This window comes from Triturus cristatus, chromosome 7 (assembly GCF_964204655.1).
Source record: "Triturus cristatus chromosome 7, aTriCri1.1, whole genome shotgun sequence".
Lineage (NCBI taxonomy): Eukaryota > Metazoa > Chordata > Amphibia > Caudata > Salamandridae > Triturus > Triturus cristatus.
Window position 1 is genome coordinate 78,310,337 of NC_140590.1, and position 23,093 is coordinate 78,333,429.

General features: G+C 46.6%; 1 protein-coding gene across 1 annotated transcript in view; it reads left to right on the forward strand.

The window, feature by feature from the left end:
* LOC146808862 (phospholipase A2 inhibitor and Ly6/PLAUR domain-containing protein-like) overlaps positions 1-23,093 on the forward strand; it is an 88,805-nt gene that overhangs the window by 50,218 nt on the left and 15,494 nt on the right. The window contains exon 4 of the mRNA XM_085614793.1: positions 4,704-4,850. Within this exon, the coding sequence (XP_085470919.1) occupies positions 4,704-4,850 (147 nt within the window). The remainder of the gene's footprint in view (positions 1-4,703; positions 4,851-23,093) is intronic.

Below are 23,093 nucleotides of genomic sequence, written 5' to 3' on the forward strand. Positions count from 1 at the left end.
AACAGATGAATATGTGAATATGTGAACACTGTTGGAAAGCTCTCCTTGATATTAAAGGGGGAGTCTAGTGGGATGTAAACGTTCACAGATAAATGTCTGGTTCTTGTGGTTGTAACAGCTTAGAAAAGTTTATGCATCCATGAATTTGGTCTCTTTTTGATGGTGTTATGTTTGCAGTTAGTCAATTTGTATTACCATTGTTGGTGCCTCTGATTGTCCTTCTGGGGCCAGTTTGCGAGTTTTAAAAGAAGGAGTCCACTTCTGCTCTAGTGTTTGTTGAGAGGGAATGATTAATGAGGTTGTGCACACCTATAGGTTCCCCAAAACCTTTTATGTATTTTGTTCATGAAGATGAACATTTACAATCCTTGTGAGTTTCGTTTTTTCACAACTAGTGACAGCAAGCAATGCCATTCTAACCTGCTTTACTCCTTTCACAGATGCTCTTTTGGAATAGCAGTTAACACATTCAAGGAAGGGTTAACTAACTTTGGGGCATATTATCAAGTACGGCGTTAAAATTATCGCTGGTTCAGCCGCAGAAAACTGCTGCTAAAGCGGCGATAATCGGCTTGACAATATGCCCTGGAGAATTCCCATAGAAGCCCAAAGCGGCAATAATGTTTAATGCCGTCCTTGATAATATGCCCCTTTGCCACTTGCTTTAGCTATAGGATGACTGCCAGTTGACTCCAAAGGATTGGGACAATCTGCACACTTTTGTTCGTGCTCCGTTGGGTTTTGAGTTGTAGTTTAGATCATCTGTTTTCTTTTTGTGATGATAGACTGATAGGCATGTCCTTAGATAGTGCAGTTTGCAGCTATTTTATAGCTAGTTTTCTTACATCCCTCTTATTATATCCTCGTCTATATGTGTGTGAGTGTGTGGTATTCTCCTTAGTCCCTACACTTTGCATCTTGGTGTTGTCGTCTGTGTGTTTAGTGGCCTTCTTGGATGAGTTATTTAGTTCTTTTCTTGGAATCCATTATTCTGTCTATGTAGTTTGGTGTCTATTAGCTTAATTGTAGGGGCAGGATCATTTCTGCCACGCCGGAGGAGTAAATGGAGTTTTGGCCACTATGCAATAATGAGTTCAGGCCAAATTCTACCAACCGCCAACTGACAGAGTTTTATTCATGTGTGGCTCCCCAATGGTACACTGGCAAGCAAGAATTGTCATCCCTCAGCATGAGTGTTGGGCGCTAGGAGGGCATCCGGTGAGAGTTTACCAACGCGGGAAGTCACATTGAGAAAGCAGCTGATCAAGCGGAACATCTATTTGAGAGGCAATTTAATTCAATTCAAAGATTCTTTATTCAGCCAAAGAAGGCCATAAAAGCACACACGTTAAAACAATTGTACCAAAGACACATAGAAGATACAAAACGCTTTAAAAAAGGCTGTAAATACATAGCAGGTCCAGTTAACATGAATAAAAAATGTCTAAGACGTTTACACAAGAAAATAAAACTCACTATTAAGAAAAAAGGGAATATAGAATACGGCCCAGGATGTAAAAATCAGCAGATAAAGAGTAAGTGTGGCAGCGCGTTGGCATGATCAAGAAGCAGCAAGTTCAAGCCCTACACTATTCCTTCATGAAATAAACACTAATAATTCCTATGGGACTCAAATCGGATTCAGACTTACTGGACCAAGAGTATCTTCCTCCTGAGTCTTACTGCTCCTGAAAATAAAGTTGCAATTCCGAGGCAAACCAAGGGAGAAGAAAGCATTTGTGCATACAATAATGCAGGCCTTACTTGAACAAAATGGCTAGATCTAAGCAGCGGAAGGATAATGTTTTTCCGCAAACTGCCATAAAATTCGCAAAAAAATATAAAATGCAAGGTGTCCTGCTCAGAGAAATTGTACATGGACCTGGCTTTAAGGCACCTGGCTTCAAGAAGCCCTTTGGAAAGGCTAATAACCAGTGTATAAAATTAAATCAAAATCTGGTTAGCAAGAAGCAATGGTGAACATTGTTAACAAGAGACAAATAGGGCCGCACCTGCGAGCTTAAGCTCAGTGTAATATATTTTCTCACTGAGGGTTTAGCAGGTTCCATACCCTCCCTTTCTCTCTGCTGCCTAGCCATAAACAGATGGTTAATGTTCCTAATGTCACTAGGGTGTAAAGGCCTGGGGTTCATAAACAAATCAGGGACACATAGCTGCTTCCTCTACTCCATGATGTAACTTAACGCAGAGCCCCCTCAAGTGCAATAAAGTTAGCTATTACGGGCTAATTCAAAGAAGGAGCTAGACTTGACAAGATTCTCATCCAACGCATTAAGGGCGTGACTGCGATAAGATCTGAAATATATCCCAGGCCAAGCTCCTCATGCATCATGATGTCAGGGGTGCAGGGGGGGACAGCAAGGAGTCTAAGCATAAATTTGTTTTCCACTACCTGCAAGACTCTCACATCCTTGTACCGCCACACATCGCATCCATACATGGCCATTAGGATATATTTATCTCTAAACACCTTTAACAGGGCAGGTACAGGCTTATTCCCTAATCTCTTTGCGAAGTCCATGGTTGCCCCCACTGCCCTTGCCAAGCGTTCTTTTGTGTGCTCTTTGTGCAACCCACGACCCTCTGTCTTCAAACTGCACACCCAAGTAGGGTAAAGTTGAAACATTTGATAGTTCTGCCCCTATAGAAAAACTTTCACCTAACAGCCTTTTGAGTAGCGATCATCATGGAATGAGATTTAGAAAAAAGGATTTTAATGTTTTTAAGGACCAACGGCAGTTCTGCCAAACAACACTGTGTTGTCGGTGGAGAGAAGTGCAGAAATACATTTGGAGCCGTCCCTGGGATAGCTTTACTTGTTGCCAAAAGGGCGGCCCCTATCCTATTGATGTAAAGCGTAAACAGCAGGGGGGCCAAAATACACCCATGCCTGACCCCTCTCTTGACTTCTCGAGAGGCTGACACACTGCCATCCTTATTATATCTCACCTCAGCAGTAGTGTTAGCATAGGTGGAGTGTCAAAAAGCCACCAAATATTCATCCATGCCCAGATCTAAGAGGATAGACCACAACTTGGGTCTCTTGACGCAGTCAAATGCCAAAGTTAGGTCTATAAATGCTATATGCAGGGATCCCCCGTTGGCTTATGTATATTTCCCAACCATCAATTGTAAATTAGACAGCAAAACAAACTCGAGGTGCAGTGCTCTCTGGCACACCACATGGTGCTGTACCCACTGATTTTTCAGCGAGGAACAAGTTCCCAGTCCTATAAATCAGCCCGAGCAGCGTGACATTCTGATTTCCAGCTGATCGCAGAACTATGCTGAATGAGTATTCACGTCACTCTGCGGAATTCCCCTATTTAATAGCAGTTCTGATTTTCTTCAATAGTTTTCTTGTAGATACTGACTCTGGTAGAGAACCTGGGTGAGTTATTGGTATAAATTGGCATTAAAAAGTGAGGGGATGTATTTTTAGCCTCCCTTCATTAGTGTATCTTGTTCTTGATTGTGTGTTGCAGATGGTCCTAGATTTTTTTAGTATCACTACCTGCCCCAACCGAGCTCCAACACCAATACTTCCATTGTCTAAAAGGTAGAGGTGATGTAGTCAGCATATCCTTGATCTGGCAGTATTGTGATGTCTGTTTGTGTTAATATTATATTCAAGTCTTTGCACAGCTCCTTTAGAACTCGCTATCATTCATCTACGGCAGTGCTTCCTAAACAATTTATAATCACAACCATATTTTTAGAACAAAGGACATTTGTGACATACATAGCTCTAACTGACTTGAAGCAGGGTGATTTTTAGAGAAAAGGAATGAATCTGCTGCCTGCAATAATGTCCCCAGCTGGCTGGTGTATGGGTATGCTATGGGCATTGTCAAAGAGTTGAGCTATGGCATGATCATGCACAATCTGGTAGAACATAATCAGGCTTTTGAGCCTTATGGACTTTCTTCAGCTTGTATTAAAGACAATAAAATGTGGGTATAGTTTGCTTCTGATTCCTGTTGGTACAGAAGCTAAAATCGAGCTCCTTTGATAGATGATGCACAGTACTCTTAACCTTGACTAATTTGCAGAATCTGCTTTTCTGTTGTTTTTGCAGATCATTTGCCTCGGCCTCAGTTCAGGGCTGCAGCCTGCAATGTATTTGTCTTGTCAACCACACACACCTCTACTCAGGGCCAGATCAGAACCTAGCTATGCAGGCAATTTAATTTAATTACTTGCAGGCCAGTCCTGCTGGAAGGACAGTAGGAATGAGTCAGAGTCACTCACACTGAAAGCTTATGTAAAAATTTGCAACTCACTCCCCCCAGTCCTAATGGTAAAAATACTTGACCATTTCTGATCTCGTGGAAGATGGGGCAATATGAACACTTTGAGCTATGTCAGCGAATAATCTGCTATAACATGATTTAAATTGGACGATGCTGTGAACACACACTGGGAAAATGAACACTCCTATCAGCTAGTGTCATGTTGCATTTACTTTGTATACACAGTATTTTTACCATTAGGACTACGGAGGAGTGAGGTACAAATCAAGCACAAGTTTTCAATGTGATATGTACCGGATCTTTTGTGACTCACCACATAACAACAGTGTGGGAAATGCTGCTCTATGGAATATATGTTGCATATTGAGACATGTGTATGGAAAACCTAAGAATCAACAGAGATCTGCTTTCCCTTTATGCATTGTACAGTTCCACCCAAAAACAACACTCTGAATGGAGTGAAGTGCCCCACCTGTAATGTGGTTGGTGCCCTGACCTGTGAGGCCAATGGATTTGTTGAATGTGCTGGGGAGATGACCAACTGTATCTACATGGCGGCAACATATCATCGCTCTGGTAGGTGCCTCTGAATAGAGGTGATTTTTATATTCCTTCCTCTTGATCTCAATGTGCCGAGAATAATTGACTGTACAGTAGTGATATATGTACAAATCCACACCATCAATCTTCACATAGTCATCACCTTTTGTACAAAGTGGTACCTAATGCTTTGGTCTTTAGGGTGAGGACCCTTAACTGTAACCCTCCAAGATAATATTAAATGCCACTTAAAAGAGTGCGAAGTACCAGCTATAGCTAGTTTATGTTTATCACTTAAACTGTGAAGGTTTCTCTACCACAGGGGCAGCCTTATACATATTTTGTCTGAAATGTAGGCTTGAGGAGTTTGGTCTGTGAAGGTGCTGATGTGCACGTGACATATTTATATCATAATGCCTTAAGAATGGAAACCAACAGCAGGTCTGCAGGACCCTCAACTCTACATTTGTTAATGTTCCTGCAGATGAAAATGTGTGGTCATCAAAGGCATCGGCCTTTCATAATGGAACTGAGGCTGACTTACATGATTAGATACATTGGTAAAGCAATATTGAATAGTGTTTATGGAGAGAGCCAATATCCTTTCAAAACCTAGGAAACTTCTTACCCTTATTTGATGTGTTATTTTTGTCACCCTTATCATTCAAAAAGCCCACAGGGTAAAAACCCTTCATTATGGCAGGACGGTGACTCTCTCAATTATTGTTTATTGTTTGTTTTTGTTGACACAAGGATACATGGCAAAGTCTGCAACATTTCTCCACAAAGAATGAACAATATACATCTCAGCTATCTAATGAAAATCCATAGATGCCTAACTGAAATGGTCTTAGAGGTAAGACCAGATCTTTGGAAATAGGACATTTAGCTTAAAAAAAGACACATTTCTGGTTCAAAAGAATTGACTTCTTAAGGCTCAGAAAATATAATCTAGAAATACTTCTTCTAAGTAGCTCTTAAATTGACAAACCCTGAATTCAACAGAAAATAAAAAGTTGGACAGATGTGATACATTTTGCTGGTAGCAGGAAACCATCTCTGTTCCCTGCAAGACCAAACTTCAGGAGCAGCACTTGCCAATAAGGACTATATAAAACATGAGCCAAGAGTTCTTGTAATCACCATCAAAGACCTGATCAAGCAACGCTTTGAAGATTAAATGGGATATATTTTACAGTCACTCAACTCTGAAGTAGCTTAATTAATATCTGAGGCTGGTGAGGTGAAAATATCAGGCAGAACACGACCAACAATGCAGTCACCACCACCATGCGTTCCTTTTCCACACAAGCCATTACAATGACATGCTTTTTGGAAAGCAGATTTTAAGCCCAACACCTTCGCTACTCAAACACCCACTGAGGTGGAATAGTAATTTGTTCAAAAGTCCAGTGCTCCCCTAAAGCAAGTCATAATGAATTGTGTGGTAATGGAACATTTGGTAACATTGCAATCAAAGTAGTGACTGCGTTGTAAAGGCATGCATGGTAAATGCATGGGTGATTCCATCATGCAATGAGTTGCTACCATTTTGGCAACCTTAAATTGCCTATTTAATCATTGGTGAATTTAGGCAAACAGTAACTCATAATACATCCCCTCAACCAACTGCAATAAAACACGCACAAACACACACACACTTGACAAGCATATACAAATACATTAAGAGAATAAAAGTAGAAAAAACCCTATAGGCATTCTGCAAATGTCTGCAATAAGAAATTAGTAACAATTTAAAGATTACAGTGAGCAGTCATACAGGAAGGGATTGTGCGTAATGTAAGATTACTTAAGGAGCGAAGATGGATGCCACATTTAGAAGCAATGGGTTGGCCACCTTGGAATTGTAAAACAATAACATAATACACAAACTGCCACTGTAGTAAGGCTGCTCTGTAAACATCAAACTGGGTGAACAACGTGGTATGTTATTGTGCATAACGAATCATCCTTGTATTGATCCAATATGACTGATATGTTGCATCTAAATGTGTTATCCATTTTCAAATGCTCAAACAATGTTTCCTTATAAAAAAAGATGTTGGCCTAAGAGGTAAGTGCTGCCAGTAAAAGCATGGTGCTTCATCAGCTGCATTCCAAGTTTTCCTGGCCAAATGTCAGAGATCATCTCTCAGGAACGGAGCAGCTTACAGCAAAGATTTTTGGACCTAATAATATATCCATGAGAGGAGCTCTTAAAAAGCAATTAAACTGATCAGTGCTAATGCTGGTAACAACTATAGTGGAAACACAACTATCTAGGAGAATCCTTCACCATAAAATGTGGCACAGGTAAGCAAATCATTTTATTTTCACTACCGTCAATTCACTTGTTGATTGCACACTTGATGTTGAACCCTTCTTCCAGCTGTGGGTGCTATCCCAACTTGACTACAGAATTCATGGAAATTCTCCACTCTAGACCTCCTTCTATTTGTAATGCCTTTATAATAACCTTTCTCTGTTCTGTAGCTTAAGTTGATACATTTCACTTCCCTCTGGTGTCATCTTCCTTAGTGCTGTTGATCTCTTATGAAGGTGCAATTTTGCACTACCCTGGAATGTCAGCTCAACGACTAGCTTTTGCTGACAGGAGTACTGGTCAGCCGTACCTGGAACCTTTGATTGGATTATTGCTCCCCTAAAATCAGACTACCTCACCTCCATTATCACCTTTATTCTGCACGTTATCCTCGCCATGGATCAACCTACTAATAGCTCCTCTGACCTCCTCGTTCAGGTAGGACTGAATGCTTTTAAGATTGTCTACCCCCACCTCTCGAAGAAAGTGGCAAAGTTCTTCAAGCACAATCTGCTTAAAAGATGTCCAGAAACGCTAATCTCCGACACTTATGTTTCCACTGCTAACGGTACAGTGGTTGCTGACCTCATTTTCTACACTACAAGAAGAGCTCAATGAAGAAAAGCTCTAACCTCTTCACTTTGTTCCAAACCGCTGAGCAAAACCCCCCACAGTTTCTGTATAATTATACTACTCTCTCCTGTCCTTCATACTGATCTGAACATCTCCCTATACAATAATAGTAAAATCCTCATTTAAGCCTCCGACCTGAATCTAAGAGCTTTGGCAGAATATTTATGAAGATTAAAAATACACTTAATAACTCAAATCCTGTAAGTCATCATCATATCGGTCTTCCCACTAATGCTGAACCTTTGGTTCCTTCTGCCCCCTTTCCTGAAGCTCTGCTTCCCCCTCATTCCCTATGAACCAGTCTGTCCTTTCCCTCTTCACAGAGGGTGAGCTTAATACTCACATACCTAACCCTGACAACCCATATAATTCAAACCCTGGCTCCTGTACTACCAACTTGATGTCCCTGCTCCCAGCTTCTTTCCCCTAGTACTTCTCCGATTTACCCACACCTTACTATCTCCTCCCCGAGTGGGTCCCCCATCTCTTTGGATAAAATCACCTTGTTCACCACCAATCCTAATCGAGAATTATCTCTACATCCTCCCACATCCAGTCCTACTTCCCTCTATGCCAGTCCTCACTCCTTAGTGGACATTAAATTAAATCTCAGGAGGGACACTATCTCCCCCAGAGACGGTTGTAAGGGATTTAGTCTAATAATTTGTCAAAGAACTAGAGCGGAGTTCCGCTCCAATCCCGGACACACACTTAATCCCTGCAGCATTACAAAGATCACGCACTTTTTTCCTATTGTTTAAATCCATTTATTTCGTGGTATTCCAAACTTTCTTCGTACTTTTGTTTTTTATCCTGTCACATGAGAGGCATCATGTCTTCAAATATTTCTAATGCAACAGATGCCTCTCATGTGACAGGATAAAAGATGAAAGTACGAAGAAAGTTTGGAATACCACGAAATAATAAGCGGAACTCCGCTCCAGTTCTTTGACAAATTATTAGCATATGTGGTGGAGGGGCTTACCACAACCCCGGGCTGCACGCAAAAAAGAGAAAATTGGATTAACTAAAGACAATGAATACTTGTGATAACAAGGAGTGCACTCTGTCACCTCTTTTTGAAATAGAATGGATTTATTCTGCCATCCAAGACCGCTCTTCCCAAGGGGACTTACCCATTATTGTAATCTAGGCCGGCCACTGACTGCAATAGCTTCCCTTACATTGAAGAGAAGATGGCTGACCTCATCAGTTGTAGGATGACAACACTCTTGCTCTTCCCCTTTCGTACAATGGCTCTGGATTTAACCCCTCGGACTCCACTACAACCAACATCCCAATTATCTCCTCTGACCCCGGTAGAGAACCTAGTGTGAACCTAAGATCTGTAAATAGGAAAAACCAACTTCAGATCAATACGTCTCACAGTGAAGCAGTCATGACCAACTCACACATCAAATCATTGCTTCTCAACTGCAGATCTGCTGTGAAACATGCAGCAGATATTTCAGACCTCATCATTTCTCAAAACTTTGACCTCCTGATCCTTTTTGAAACTTTGCTCAATGACGCCTCCTCTCCAATTCTTTACATCTTAATCCCTCCTGATTAGAACATTATCAGGTGCAATCGAACTGTTAAAATTTGGGGGGGGGGGCATTGCTTGCATACATCGCTCCAGTCTAATGTTGAAACAAACTCAAAATGCTCTGATGTCTTCCTGTGAGCAAATAGTCACCAAAATGTGGAACAACGACAAGATTGTCTGTGTGCTCCACACTATTTATGAACCCCCAGGGGATAATCTTCTCTTCATTGAGCAAATGATGGAGTCCATCACCTCATGCTCGGACCAACACAGCCATATCTTCCTCATAGACTTTAATCTTCATTGGAACAACACTGAAGATCCTTTAATATGCTCATTTAAAGCCTTCCTCTCTGACCTCTATTTCACCCAGGTCTAGAAAGGACCTATCCACAACAACGGCCCCACCCTTGACCTTATTAAAGTGAAAGACAACATCATTCAACTTGACAACATTTTACCCTGTGACTGGTTGGATCATCACCAAATATCCTTCCGCATACTAGAAAAGGTCATTCATAGACCGGGCCAACCACATGAAACCAAACAACTATCTTGTAACCTTAGTGACATCAACATTAGTGATCTAACATCCATTAGCAAGAAGAGTCTTCAGCCACCCCCTAACATGACCAAACTGGACAACCTGAGTGATCACTACATTAACTCTATGACTAGTATTTTCGACTCTATTGCTCCAAAGCAACTCAAGAGGATTCTGATCAAATAATCCTAACCATGATTTAAATGATGAACGTCACAAATTTAGGCTTTCAGAGAGACTTTAGAGAAACTCTGCCTGTTAAGGCAGATGGGCAGCACATACAACAACCATATTCGCAATGCTAAAACCAACTATTTCAGGGCTCAGCTTGACAGTGCTAAACTCAGACCCAGGAAACTCTTTGAAATCATCAAACAGCAAGCTAAATACTCTACCAACCATAGCGTGGCACACAGAACCTCTTTTCCTAGTGGGGAGGACTTCTTAGCACACTTCTCTGAAAAGGCAAGGAAAATTGAACTTGAGCTGCAACCAACTACTCCAAATTTGCACCGTTTGAACTCCCTTGCTTCATCAATGGAACCTACGTAACCTTCTGCAGCAAGTGCACCTTTCTACCACATAACATGCACCACTAAAAACAACGCATCATAGAATACTTCTCTTCTTCCAGATGACATGGAGCTGCGCCAATCTATGGCGTCCTTAAAACCTGCCAATCACTTCAGCGATCCACTACCGGAAACATTTTTTAAAGATCTCAATTTGGCCATCCTCCCACTGTGGTCCTGGATCATCCAAGAATGCCTCTTACATGGGAGGATTCCAGATTGCCTCAAGTTGGGTCAAGTCAGTACCATCCCAAAGAAGCCCAATACCGATTTAGCTGATCCTAACAACTTCTGTCCGATCACCAGCGTCATGACTCTAGCTAAACTGCTTGATAAATGCATCCACATGCAGCTCTGGAACAATATTGAGAAAATTCAGCTCCTTGGCCTCTACCAATCGGGTTTCAGAGCGGGGCACAGTACTGAAACAGCACTAACTCACATTGTTGATTACGCCTTGAGATCCCTTGGTCAAATTGTCCCTTCACTTCTGATCCTTCTTGACCTGTCCTCAGTATTTGACACCATCAAATAAGAAAACCTAATTGCTCTTCTTAAATATAGGATGGGAATTTTGGGCCCTGTCTTAAACTGGTTTGCCTCTTTCTTACAGAACCGCACCCACAAAATCAAAGTTAGCCAATCCCTTGCAACCAGTAGCCCTGTCACCATTAGAGTACCTCAAGGCTCTGCACTTTCTTCCACTCATTTCAACCTTTTTATGGAACCGCTCTCCGATATTCTGAACCACTCTAACATCCATTACCATATGTATGCTGATGACACTTAACTATATATGAAGATCTCCTCTCCAGGTTAATTAAAAACTCTAAATGATACACTCTTAAAAACTCAACAATGGTTCACTCATAACCATCTATTGTTGAATATACTCAAAACTGAATTCCTTCTGATTGCCCCCCGCAACCACTCTGCACCCACCCTGGACTGGCTCAAACATCTTACTGCGCTTAACTGCACTCCTCATGTTTTTGACTCGGCAAAATCTTTAGGTATAACCTTGGACAAATACCTAAATATGCAAGATCACATCAGTGCAACTATTAGGGGAGACAATCTTCAGCTCAACACCCTCAATAAAATCCAGCCTTTCCTTCTACCTGAGGACATCCAGCCAGCTATTCAATGCCTAGTTATCTTTCGCTTTTACTATGGTTTGTGACCCTTGATGGGCTACCTAAAACTAGTTTGATTCTGCTTAGAGCCACTCTGAACGCTTTGGCTAGACTCATTGCTGACTCCAGAAAACATGACCACATCACACCAGACCTAATCCAACTAAACTCACTATCCTTTGAAGCCAGGATCCAGTTCAAGATAACTTGCCTGACGCACAAAGCTATTTATTACAACACCCTCATTTACCTGGCAAAAAATCTTGAGCTATCTGGCTCAAGTTGTAACTTAAGAAGCTCTAACAAACTATTGAAACCTCCCAAATTCAATGAGAAAAGAACTTACAATTGGACTTTCTCTGGACCTGCTGCAAGAATATGAAACACTCTACCCCCCAAGATCAGAACCCATCTATCTACTGCCTCTTTCAATAAACATGTCCAATGGATACTCCTGAAAGACCTTCAACAGCATTAACCCAGATATCACCTCAATTTACTTCTTTCTCCTGTCTGGAATCTGGATACTCTTTTTAACGTGTGGTTTCAATTGGATTTATGTTTCTCTTACTTGTCCTTTTGATCTGCTAAAACCTTACGAGTCCCACTAGATTGGCTAACTCCACATGCCCGCCTTTGACCTTGTGTGTTTTCCCCTTTGACCTTTTGGTTGTTAAGTTATCTCTTTTGTTCCATTTTGTTGTTGTACTCATACTTACGCCACTTTGTACAGTGTTCTGATACCCGTCTGGGTCATGTTTGAGCTTTATAAATCTTTAAAAATAAAAATAAATACATTAATAAATGCTGCACTCTACAGCACAGCTGATCACAGAGTCTAAGACACAGGCTAGAGCACGTGCTTAAAATATATTCCCTCAAATATGTCTGAACACATGCTTACTCAGTAATGGCATTGAATGATCCCAGAGGCTCCAGAAGACTCCATAGAAACATATAAATACTCAGTGCTGCTAAAATCAAGGACATTTTGATGGAAACTTACACAAAATAAAATTGCCGGGTGAGCTAAGGTTCATTCCATCCAATGTGGTGAAAAACAACATTAAAAAACAAGCATTTTCAAAGCAATAGGTCTCGCATTATTAAAGTTTGAGCTGTTGGCATTGCTAATAATAATGCAACACCAATAGCAGCTCAAAGATTCAGTAATGTGAAACCTATTGCATTGCAATTGTTTTTTTATATAGCACAACCACACACACAACCACACACACACAACCACACACACAACCACAAACACAACACACACACACCCACAACCACATACACAACCAAAACCATACATACAACCACAACCACACACACAACTACACACACACAACCCACAACCACACACAACCACCACAACCACACACATAAACACCACAACCATACACACAACCACAACCACTCACACAACTGCACACACAACCACAGACACAACCACAACCACACACACAACCAGCACCACACACAACCACACATACAACCACACACACACTCAACCACACACACAACCACACACACACACACACAACCTCACACACAAAGACACAACCACACAAACCACACACACACAATCACACACACAACCACACACAACCACAAACACAACACACACCCAACCACGCACACGCAACCACACACAACCACACAAACCATACACACCACACACACACAACCACACACACAACCACACACACAACCACACACACAACCACACACACAACCACACATACAACCACACACACAACCACACAACCACACAAACACACACAACCACACACGCAAACACACACACAACCACACACACAACCACACACACACACAGCCACATACATAACCACACACAAACACACACCCACATATACAACCACACACACACACACAACCACACACACAACCACAAACACAGCGCACACACAACCACATACACAACCACACCCAACCACCCAACCACACTCACACACAACCACACACACAACCAAAAGCACACACACACAACCACACACACAACCACAACCACAACCACACACAACTACACACACACAGCCACCCACACAACCACACACACACACAACTACACACACAACCACACACAAAACCACACACACAACCACACACACAACTACACACGCAACCACACACGTCTCATTATCCATTCCTACCTTTTTGGAAGAAGATGTTGCACTCAAATAATGTACTTGACGATCGTTTAATTAATTCTCCCTTCCCTTATTTTATTCCCTAAATGTAAAGAAAATTGTTGTTTGTTCATTGTAAAGTACATTAACCCCATTTCACAGGTAGAGTGACACTATATAAAATGTAAAATTAAAAAAATTGCACTGGCTGACTACTACTAGTTTTTGGCTCCCCAAACGCCAAAAGCAGCCTGGCCTTCATGTGATTTACAGAAAGGTAATTCCCTTGGGATTATGTGTTTAGAGTCGGTACAGACTTCCTTGAAGAGCCAAAACCATAGGTTCTAGGTCAGCTCAACTTCAGAAGCGAGGAATCAACTTAGACTGATTGGTCACCTGCATAAATCACAAAGAGGAGCAGTGCAATGACACAATCTCGACTCACTCCCCTGCTGCCTTGCTAGGCTTTTGACTATAGTGCCTGCTCAAGTATCTAGGCCAAAAAGATTCTCCTACAATGCACTGGGAATGCCAGTCAACCAGGAAGGCCTTGCCATCTTGGGCAATAAGCATCCTGTCTCTCCATCGTATGCTACATTGTCCAGTGATTCTATTCCCTGCCTAAAGCCTGTCTAGGCCGAAGGAAAGATGCCTAGTGTGTGAACCCATTCAAGTAGATGCTGGGTAAATCACTCAGTAAAGATAGCAACTGAGCATGCGGGCTGGCATCACTGTTAATATATGGTTCTCATACAAAAACACAAGGAATTGCTCTGGTCCTAAGAATTTCAGGGAAAAACTATTTAACATCAAATAGTCAGTGTCCCTGCAAAAAGGATTGGTGGGAAAGGGGTCTTAAATTTAAAGGACAGTGAGGCGATTCCAGACAGGGATCCTGCTGCACTTTCTGTGATAACTCTGAAACTGCGTCACACTTGGAAAAATCTCATTGATCCTTTAAGGGAAATAAAAGTCCCACATCTTCCACGAATGTGAGAAAATCACAGCCAGTATATAAATGGAACAAAAAATAGAAACATAACGATCTAAAGCATCCTGATCAACTATTAAGCAACAGAGTGAGAGCCTCCCTTGTTCTCAGGTTTCCATCTTGGGATCTACAAAAAATAGCGGGCCAAGAGCACCTTCAAAAGTGCTGGTGCACCTCAGTTTAGGTATTATAAACTCACCAACTACACATACTTCGATCTCCGTCTGACTCTAAAAGGTGGTGGGGGGCCAGGGGGGACCAGGAGAGTGCCCTGATGTCCTGTAAATTCCAGGTGGCACTACATACTATGTGTACCAGAGACGTCAAAGACCCCGGTATTCGCAGCCGGTGACACTGAATTCACACCATCCAAGCACTCCAAAGCCCCCATCCCCATTTTCAAACGCGCTCGACACTCACTTTGCTGTCCAGAAGATTCTATCCCGGTTCCTTGTTCACCAATTCTGATGCAACATCAACAAAACGTGTTCGAAAGTAGACCTTGCAGTTTCCAGGTCACGGATGGTATCCAAGCAACCATGGGCCGCACATTAAAACAGAGTTAGGCTCGCTCCTAGTCAGTGCTCTGCTCTCGCGCCCACTGCTCCGAGAGCAGTAATATGGCAGTTTTCAGAACAGCTTCTCGGTGTGGACGCTCAGAAGAGCGAGACGGCACTCTGCAATATAACGCTACCGCTGAAGACGGTACATGCCAATATTTTGTAAAAATGAAAAACACATAAGCCGCGAGCAAGAAAATACAAGCGGCACTGAAGAAAAAAAAAATGTGCGCGCCCCTGTCTGGGCACGATAATTGAAAACATATGGGCTTTGGCGCGCGTAACAGACACCAATAGGCCGTGGACGGAGCAATGCACCCGCCTTTGGCCTATTGCGTGCTCTGTTGAAACAAAACACGCACTCAAAGCCCAATTACAGACCCCAAAACAGAAAACACACGCACGAGCGCATGCGATTCCAGGGTCCATTTCTGAACCCCGGACAAAAGGACTCTCGCCTGCGCGAGCACTGCTGCGCAGTGCAATGCAGGTCACGAGACGTAAAAAAGGATGCTGTGCTTTATTGATCCTATGAAACAGGGAACTTATGTTTCAAGTTTGCTGGTTTAAAATAATGTACAACTTGCCTAATTACTTTACTTTGAGTTATGGTGGTACATGTATTATATCAGGTGTTGACATCTGCCTGTAAATAAGTGGGGACACCGATTCTATGCATATGGAGTGACTGAACATATGTGTATCAGGAAAGTGGATTTGGCTCAATGTTGGTTCCAACCTCTAACCCAAAACACTAGCAAGAATATGTGACTCTTTATGAAGTATCTGCCATTCAGCCCAACTTAATCCAATATAAAGTCATATACACTGGTGGCTGTGTCATAAAGCTTAGTTTGGGAGGGTAAGTACCACCTCAAGTAATAATCGCATCCCTTGTCAGGACAAACCACTAAACACACTAAATAAACTTGTGCTCAACCCTCTGGAACCAATGTATTCATGCAGTTTTAAAAACAGTAATAAACTCAAAATGCTAAACAATAAAAATCCCAAACTAAAGTAAATAAAAGTGCCAATGATGGTCAATAGTTAATGTGGAACAGATCCTAGGGAAACTTTGATGTTCAACGCAATGGAACACAGGTCAGATACACTAACCAGGTTCTCCCTGATCAAAGAATATTCCTTTTAACTTTGGTCCTTGAAGTCCCAAGCCAAACAGGAGTACATTTCTAAAGCCTCAAGTGACCTCAGGGATGGCACTTAGAGACTCACTGGGTTTCAAGCCAGTCCAGATCCAGTTGCCATTTATCAGCTGGGAAGCATAAACAAGGCCACTTGTAGTTTGTTGAATCCTGGAGCTGGAGGTCCACTGTCTGCCCTTTGGACACTTGGGTGCCGATCACAATCCGGTAAAAACCGGGTACGAACCGTCGGACGGAGCATATTCTCCGTCCGACGCGTACCCGGTCGTCAAAATATACAAACATGGAATTACGATTCGCACGGGTACACCATTACCGTACGAATCGTAAAAAAGACCGACCGAACAAAAAACACCTACCAATGCGATCCGGGAAAGCGCCGACCTGACGTCGGGACGCACGCAGCCAGCCATTCACGACCCAGGAATCACGATTCGCACCGACGTCACCCCGCACGGTGAATATTTTGCGGCAGCCAAAAACTGCCGGGAAATCAGGACGACGCGAACAAGGACCACCAGTACGCGACGGACAGACGGCGACGCGAACAAGGAGGACCAGTACGTGACGGACACACAGGACGACGCCACCAAGGAGGACCCGTACGCGACAGGACGACGCGATCAAGGAGGACCCGTACGCGACAGGACGACGCGAGCAAGGAGTACCAGTACGCGACGGACAGACATGGACCCGAACCTACGAGTCATCCCTGCCCTCATAGCAGTACACCTCCTCTACAGGTTACGACGCAGACGCCGCAGAAGGTCAGAATAACTAAGGGAGGGGGGAAAGTGGGGTGGGGTGGGGGTGGCACGACCAGGGCAGGCCACAAAACAACCACATGAGTGACACACTACACATGGCCTGGACATACCTGACTCCCATGCCCTGGTCACCACGAGGGGGTGGGGGCGTGTCCTGATAATCCAGCGACCGCCACAACGGAAGTCCGTCACCACGCGAACCGGCAACACAACCAGACAGGTACGTCCCGTACCCACGCCTGAAGAGCGTGGGTACGAGTCGGACCACGCCCACACACGTCACCCCAACAATGGCGGGACGGATCGCACCCACGTGGCAAAGGCCTGGGTACGGGCCGCACAAACATCACATAGCGTGGGGACGGATATGTACGGACCCTACCCCCACCCCGTATGCAAGGAGCGTAACCCCCAGCCCAACAGTGCAAGTACGACCCGTACCCCCACCCGCGGACGTACGGAGCGTACCCCCAGCCCAACAGTGTAAGTCCGACCCGTACCCCCACCCGCGGACGTACGGAGCGTACCCCCAGCCCAACAGTGTAAGTACGACCCGTACCCCCACCCGCGGACGTACGGAGCGTACCCCCAGCCCAACAGTGTAAGTACGACCCGTACCCCCACCCGCGGACGCACGGAGCGTACCCCCAGCCCAACAGTGTAAGTACGACCCGTACCCCCACCCGCGGACGTACGGAGCGTACCCCCAGCCCAACAGTGTAAGTACGACCCGTACCCCCACCCGCGGACGTACGGAGCGTACCCCCAGCCCAACAGTGTAAGTACGACCCGTACCCCCACCCGCGAATGCAAGGAGCGTACCCCCCTGCCCAACAGTGTAAGTACGACCCGTACCCCCACCCGCGTATGCATGGAGCGTACCCCCCATGCCAACAGTGTAAGTACGACCCGTACCCCCACCCGCGGACGCACGGAGCGTACCCCCAGCCCAACAGTGTAAGTACGACCCGTACCCCCACCCGCGGACGTACGGAGCGTACCCCCAGCCCAACAGTGTAAGTACGACTCGAACCCCCACCCACGAATGCAAGGAGCGTACCCCCCTGCCCAACAGTGTAAGTACGACCCGTACCCCCACCCGCGGACGTACGGAGCGTACCCCCAGCCCAACAGTGTAAGTACGACCCGTACCCCCACCCGCGAATGCAAGGAGCGTACCCCCCTGCCCAACAGTGTAAGTACGACCCGTACCCCCACCCGCGGACGTACGGAGCGTACCCCCAGCCCAACAGTGTAAGTACGACCCATACCCCCACCCGCGGACGTACGGAGCGTACCCCCACCACACCAGTGTCAGTAGACTCGTACCCTCACCTCTAATGCAGTGTGCGTAACCCCACCGTGTATGTGCCAAGCGCACATATCCAGAAATCGGAGGTGTGTGTGCAGAGTCCACCCAGCAGTGCCCTGAGACAGGAGGGGTGGGTGTGGAGTCCTCCCAGCAGTGCCCTGAGACAGGAGGGGTGGGTGCCCATCACTCCCAGCAGTGCCCTGAGACAGGAGGGGTGGGTGCCCATCACTCCCAGCAGTGCTCTGAGACAGGAGGGGTGGGTGGTGAGTCCTCCCAGCAGTGCCCAGAGACAGGAGGGGTGGGTGCAGAGTCCTCCCAGCAGTGTCCAGACCCAGGAGGGGTGGGTGGTGAGTCCTCCCAGCAGTGCCCAGAGACAGGAGGGGTGTGTGCAGAGTCCTCCCAGCAGTGCCCAGAGACAGGAGGGGTGGGTGCAGAGACCTCCCAGCAGTGCCCTGAGACAGGAGGGGTGGGTGGTGAGTCCTCCCAGCAGTGCCCAGAGACAGGAGGGGTGGGTGCAGAGACCTCCCAGCAGTGCCCTGAGACAGGAGGGGTGTGTGCAGAGTCCTCCCAGCAGTGTCCACACCCAGGAGGGGTGTAACACATGTGTGTGATGCCACAATTACCCACATCCATACTGCCTACAAGGGAACATGTCCCCATGAACTCATGTCAACTGACTCCACACACAAGTACAGTGATCACCAAGGATGCCACGATTGTTGCAGGTGGAGACATGGCCATGCATGCATGGCCAAAGTAGAAGGGCTCCGTCACACACACAGCTCATGTACACACAGCTCTGCGCTAAACATTGGGAACACCCTGCAGGGAAGAAACTGGGTACACAGAGGAAGGATTACACCCTGGGACAATTGAACCATGCAGTAACTGCTGACATGACCTAAGGAAGTTAGCCAACACCTTGTGATGGCACACAGATCCTAGGGTGGCCCCAAAGAGCAGAACACTACTACAAATCCCACACACCCAAAGCCTTAAACACCACCCAAAACAATGTAGCAGCCCCACCAACACCAATACCACCATAGCAGGAGTGTGATAATGAAAAAAAAAATAAGCTTTATTCAGCATGAGCACAATGTCCGTGGATCAAAGGCAGTTCAAAGTCAACAAAGGCCATAGGGCAGTCAATGATTCCCAGCTGCATGGGGGACACAGTGGGATGTGTGTCCCCTACCTTGCCTGCACAGTCAAATGACATCGTCTTCCATACTGGTGAGGGCATCAGGGGGGGGGGAAGCAACAGGCACCGCAGGGACATCAGGGCAAAGGGGCGGCGTTGTGGGTGCAGGGATGGAGGACTCAACCACAGGGGGTGTGTCATGGCCAAAGGCGGAGGCCAGGATGGCACTACACACCTTAGCAAGGTCCTCCAGGGAGTCCCCTGCACCCGAAGTGACCTCAGGCCCCAAGGAGGGGGGGGGTTCAGAGGGATGGGTTGCAGCGCCACCGGGGGAGGGTGGAGACAGGGGGGGAGACTCAACCACCCTGACCGAGGACTTCCTTGACCGCTTGCGTGGTGGCGTAACTGTGGGGCTCAGGGACAGAGCGGCCATGAAGGAGTCCTTGGGGGAGATGTGGCCAGGAGAGCTGAGGGGAGGGGATTTGGAGGGAGTGGATTGTGTGGAATGCGGACTCCCACTCTGGCTGCGTGTCACACGTTTGCCCCCCGACCCAGTGGGTGTGCCTATCTCACCCTGTGTGTGCGTGTCAGGAGGAGTGCGGTGGACCTTCCCTGCTGGTGTGGTGCCTGTGTCTGTTGTGGTGGGTGCATGCCGACGTCTGGGTGTACGTGGGACAGGCATGGAAGTGGGAAGTGTGGATGGGGCAGGGGTAGGTGGGGGGAGGTCGCGCTGCAGGAGACCCACTGCTGCAGTCAGTGTGGAGTCTAGGGACCTCAGCAAGTTGCGTTGGTCAGCCTGCAAAGAATGAATGCCCTCCAAGAATGCCTCGATGTTGGTGAGGGTTTTCCCGTGGGAATGGAGGACATTCAGGATCGCAGCCTGACCAACCTGCATTTGCCGCTGGATGTCCATAGACTCAGCATTGGCGGCAGCAGTGGAGACAGGGGCAGGGGGTGCGGTGCCTGGCAGGAAGGAGACATGCGGTGACCGGGCACGCTGGGAAGGGACACGAGCAAGTGGGAGGCGGTTGGTGGGAACTGAGGGGGCGGTGGCAGGTGTTGTTCCACTGTCAGCTGCTGGTGCAGCCTCCGCCAACTCTGAGACATCCTCCTCGGACCTGTCAGCTTCGTAGTCTGATGTGCCAGTCGACAGGTCCTCGGCCACACTATCCTCCGCCTCTGTCCCACTCGATGTGCCAGCCCCGATGTCACGGCTGCCACTGGTGCTCGGTCCCTCCGCCTGGTCCGTGTCCATGTCTCCCTCTGTGTCCCCCGACGATGCTGTGGGCAGGGTGGAGAGACAGAAATTAATCAGACACCTGTACACATCTGTCACATGAGTCCAATCTACATAGTCAACATTGCATAGCCTGAAGAGGCAGATCCCTAACATCTGCAAAACAAGGTACCGATGTAGGGCATGAAACACAGTTGGTTGAGCCACCATGCCACTGAAATACCATGGAGAGCATGAGACAATAGCTGATGACAGGAAACGGAGTCTGACATAGCACCCAGGCCCTGGGGACAATCCTGCACTGCCTCTGCACCACACAGCGTTTGTGAAAATACCTATGACCAGGGACAATATCCATGAACTTGAGACACATGCTGCATAGGTAATGCTGCAAACATGCCCAACATAACTCGGTCACTGCACCTTGCGTGTGTGTCCAGTAACATCACACACTGTCCAGACCCAGCAATTAGGAATCAGGATTTGACACATAGGCATTGCCCGCCCCAAGCAACCCCCACACGATGCTAATTGCTGAGACACAGGTGGCACCAACATCTCATAGTCTGGGTGATAAACACAGTGGCAGGCAAAAGGCAAGATTGGACGCAAAACAGCAAAGGTGCGCCTGTACAAATAATGAGGTACCAGTGCCCATCCTCAGATGAGTATAACAAGACACACAGGCACTGGCAACTGTGAGTATGAAGAGGGACAATCAGGTCAGGCTGCACAGTGGACACCTGTACATAATAGCACGTCTATATACATGGTGACAGGGGACAATGGCACAGAGCACAACCTACGCTGTAGACAGTGAGAGTGTCCACGTTGATGATGACACAAACAACACTGAGGATAAGGTGCCCCAGGGGACAGTATTGGGCACGCAACTACATGCTACTGAATGGGAATGACTGCTACACACGTCACCATCCCTGCACTATGCGTAGCGCACACTCATGCACATCATGTCACAGGCCACTACATAGGACATGCGCGCTGTAAGGCATGACACATGAGAGACCAACTCCCATGTCTGGAGCCAGCATCAGTGCCAACTGACATGGAACCCACATGCAGTGAACTTGACAGTTCACAGGCAAGGTCCCACAACCTGTTACCCACCACCACCACCCATGATGCTACAGTCATTGTTCTCGTGGACAAAGCGCCAGCCTACATTACCTTGTGAAGGAGTGACTACACACAGACCAGGGAACACATTGCAAGGAGGGGAAGGGTGGCAGGGGCGCAGCGCTACACTTGGGCAAACTGGATGGGCACAGCACCTTTAAACCCTGCCAGTGAATCAATGCCACTGTGCCCTTACAAATGCCGGTGACACACAACAAACGCACATGTACCTACCCCCTTCCGCCTGCTGCATCGCCTGTAAGCGCCTCTCCAGGTCTGGAAAGACCACCGGCAGCACACGCCTGTGGAGGTGGGTCAGACGGCGGCGGCCGCGGTTCTTGTGGCTCTCAGGTGAGTCCCCCAGCAGGAGCCGTGCAATCCTCCGCGTCCAGCACCGGATATCCTGCCAGCGTTTCCTCACCTGGGACAGGCTCCGCCTCCGACCATCCACACGCCTCACGGCACTGACGGCGGTCAGCCAGATCTGCTCCTTGGCAGTGGCGCCTACCTGTGAGGAAGTACAAGTGACACCACATCAATACACAAGCCACATGTCACAGAGAGACATATGTGAACATAATAGCTGGTTACAACATGGCATGTAATGCAGCCAACGCATTGCACCTCTGTCATAGGGACATCATCCTCTGGTGAGGGAAAAGGCAGCACGTGCCATAGTGGGTACTCAGGTGGAATGATGGCAATGTCACAATCAATGATCAAGGCTCACACTGTGCATCACACCCACACCTCCTGTCTCAGGGCACTGCTGGGAGGACTCTGCACACACACCTCCTGTCTCAGGGCACTGCTGGGAGGACTCTGCACACACCCCTCCTGTCTCAGGGCACTGCTGGGAGACATCAGGCACCCCCCCCCTGGTACCCCCCCGACAGTACATGGCATGTGTGTCACACCGGGTCACAATGCCTGAAGACACAGTCACAACATAGGGACAGTCTGTGGCAGTGGCCTATGCACTCACCTGATACCCTGGTCGCCCATACAGCATGGGGTACTGTGGGAGGATCACATCCAGCAGAGCCATGTTCTCCTCCAGG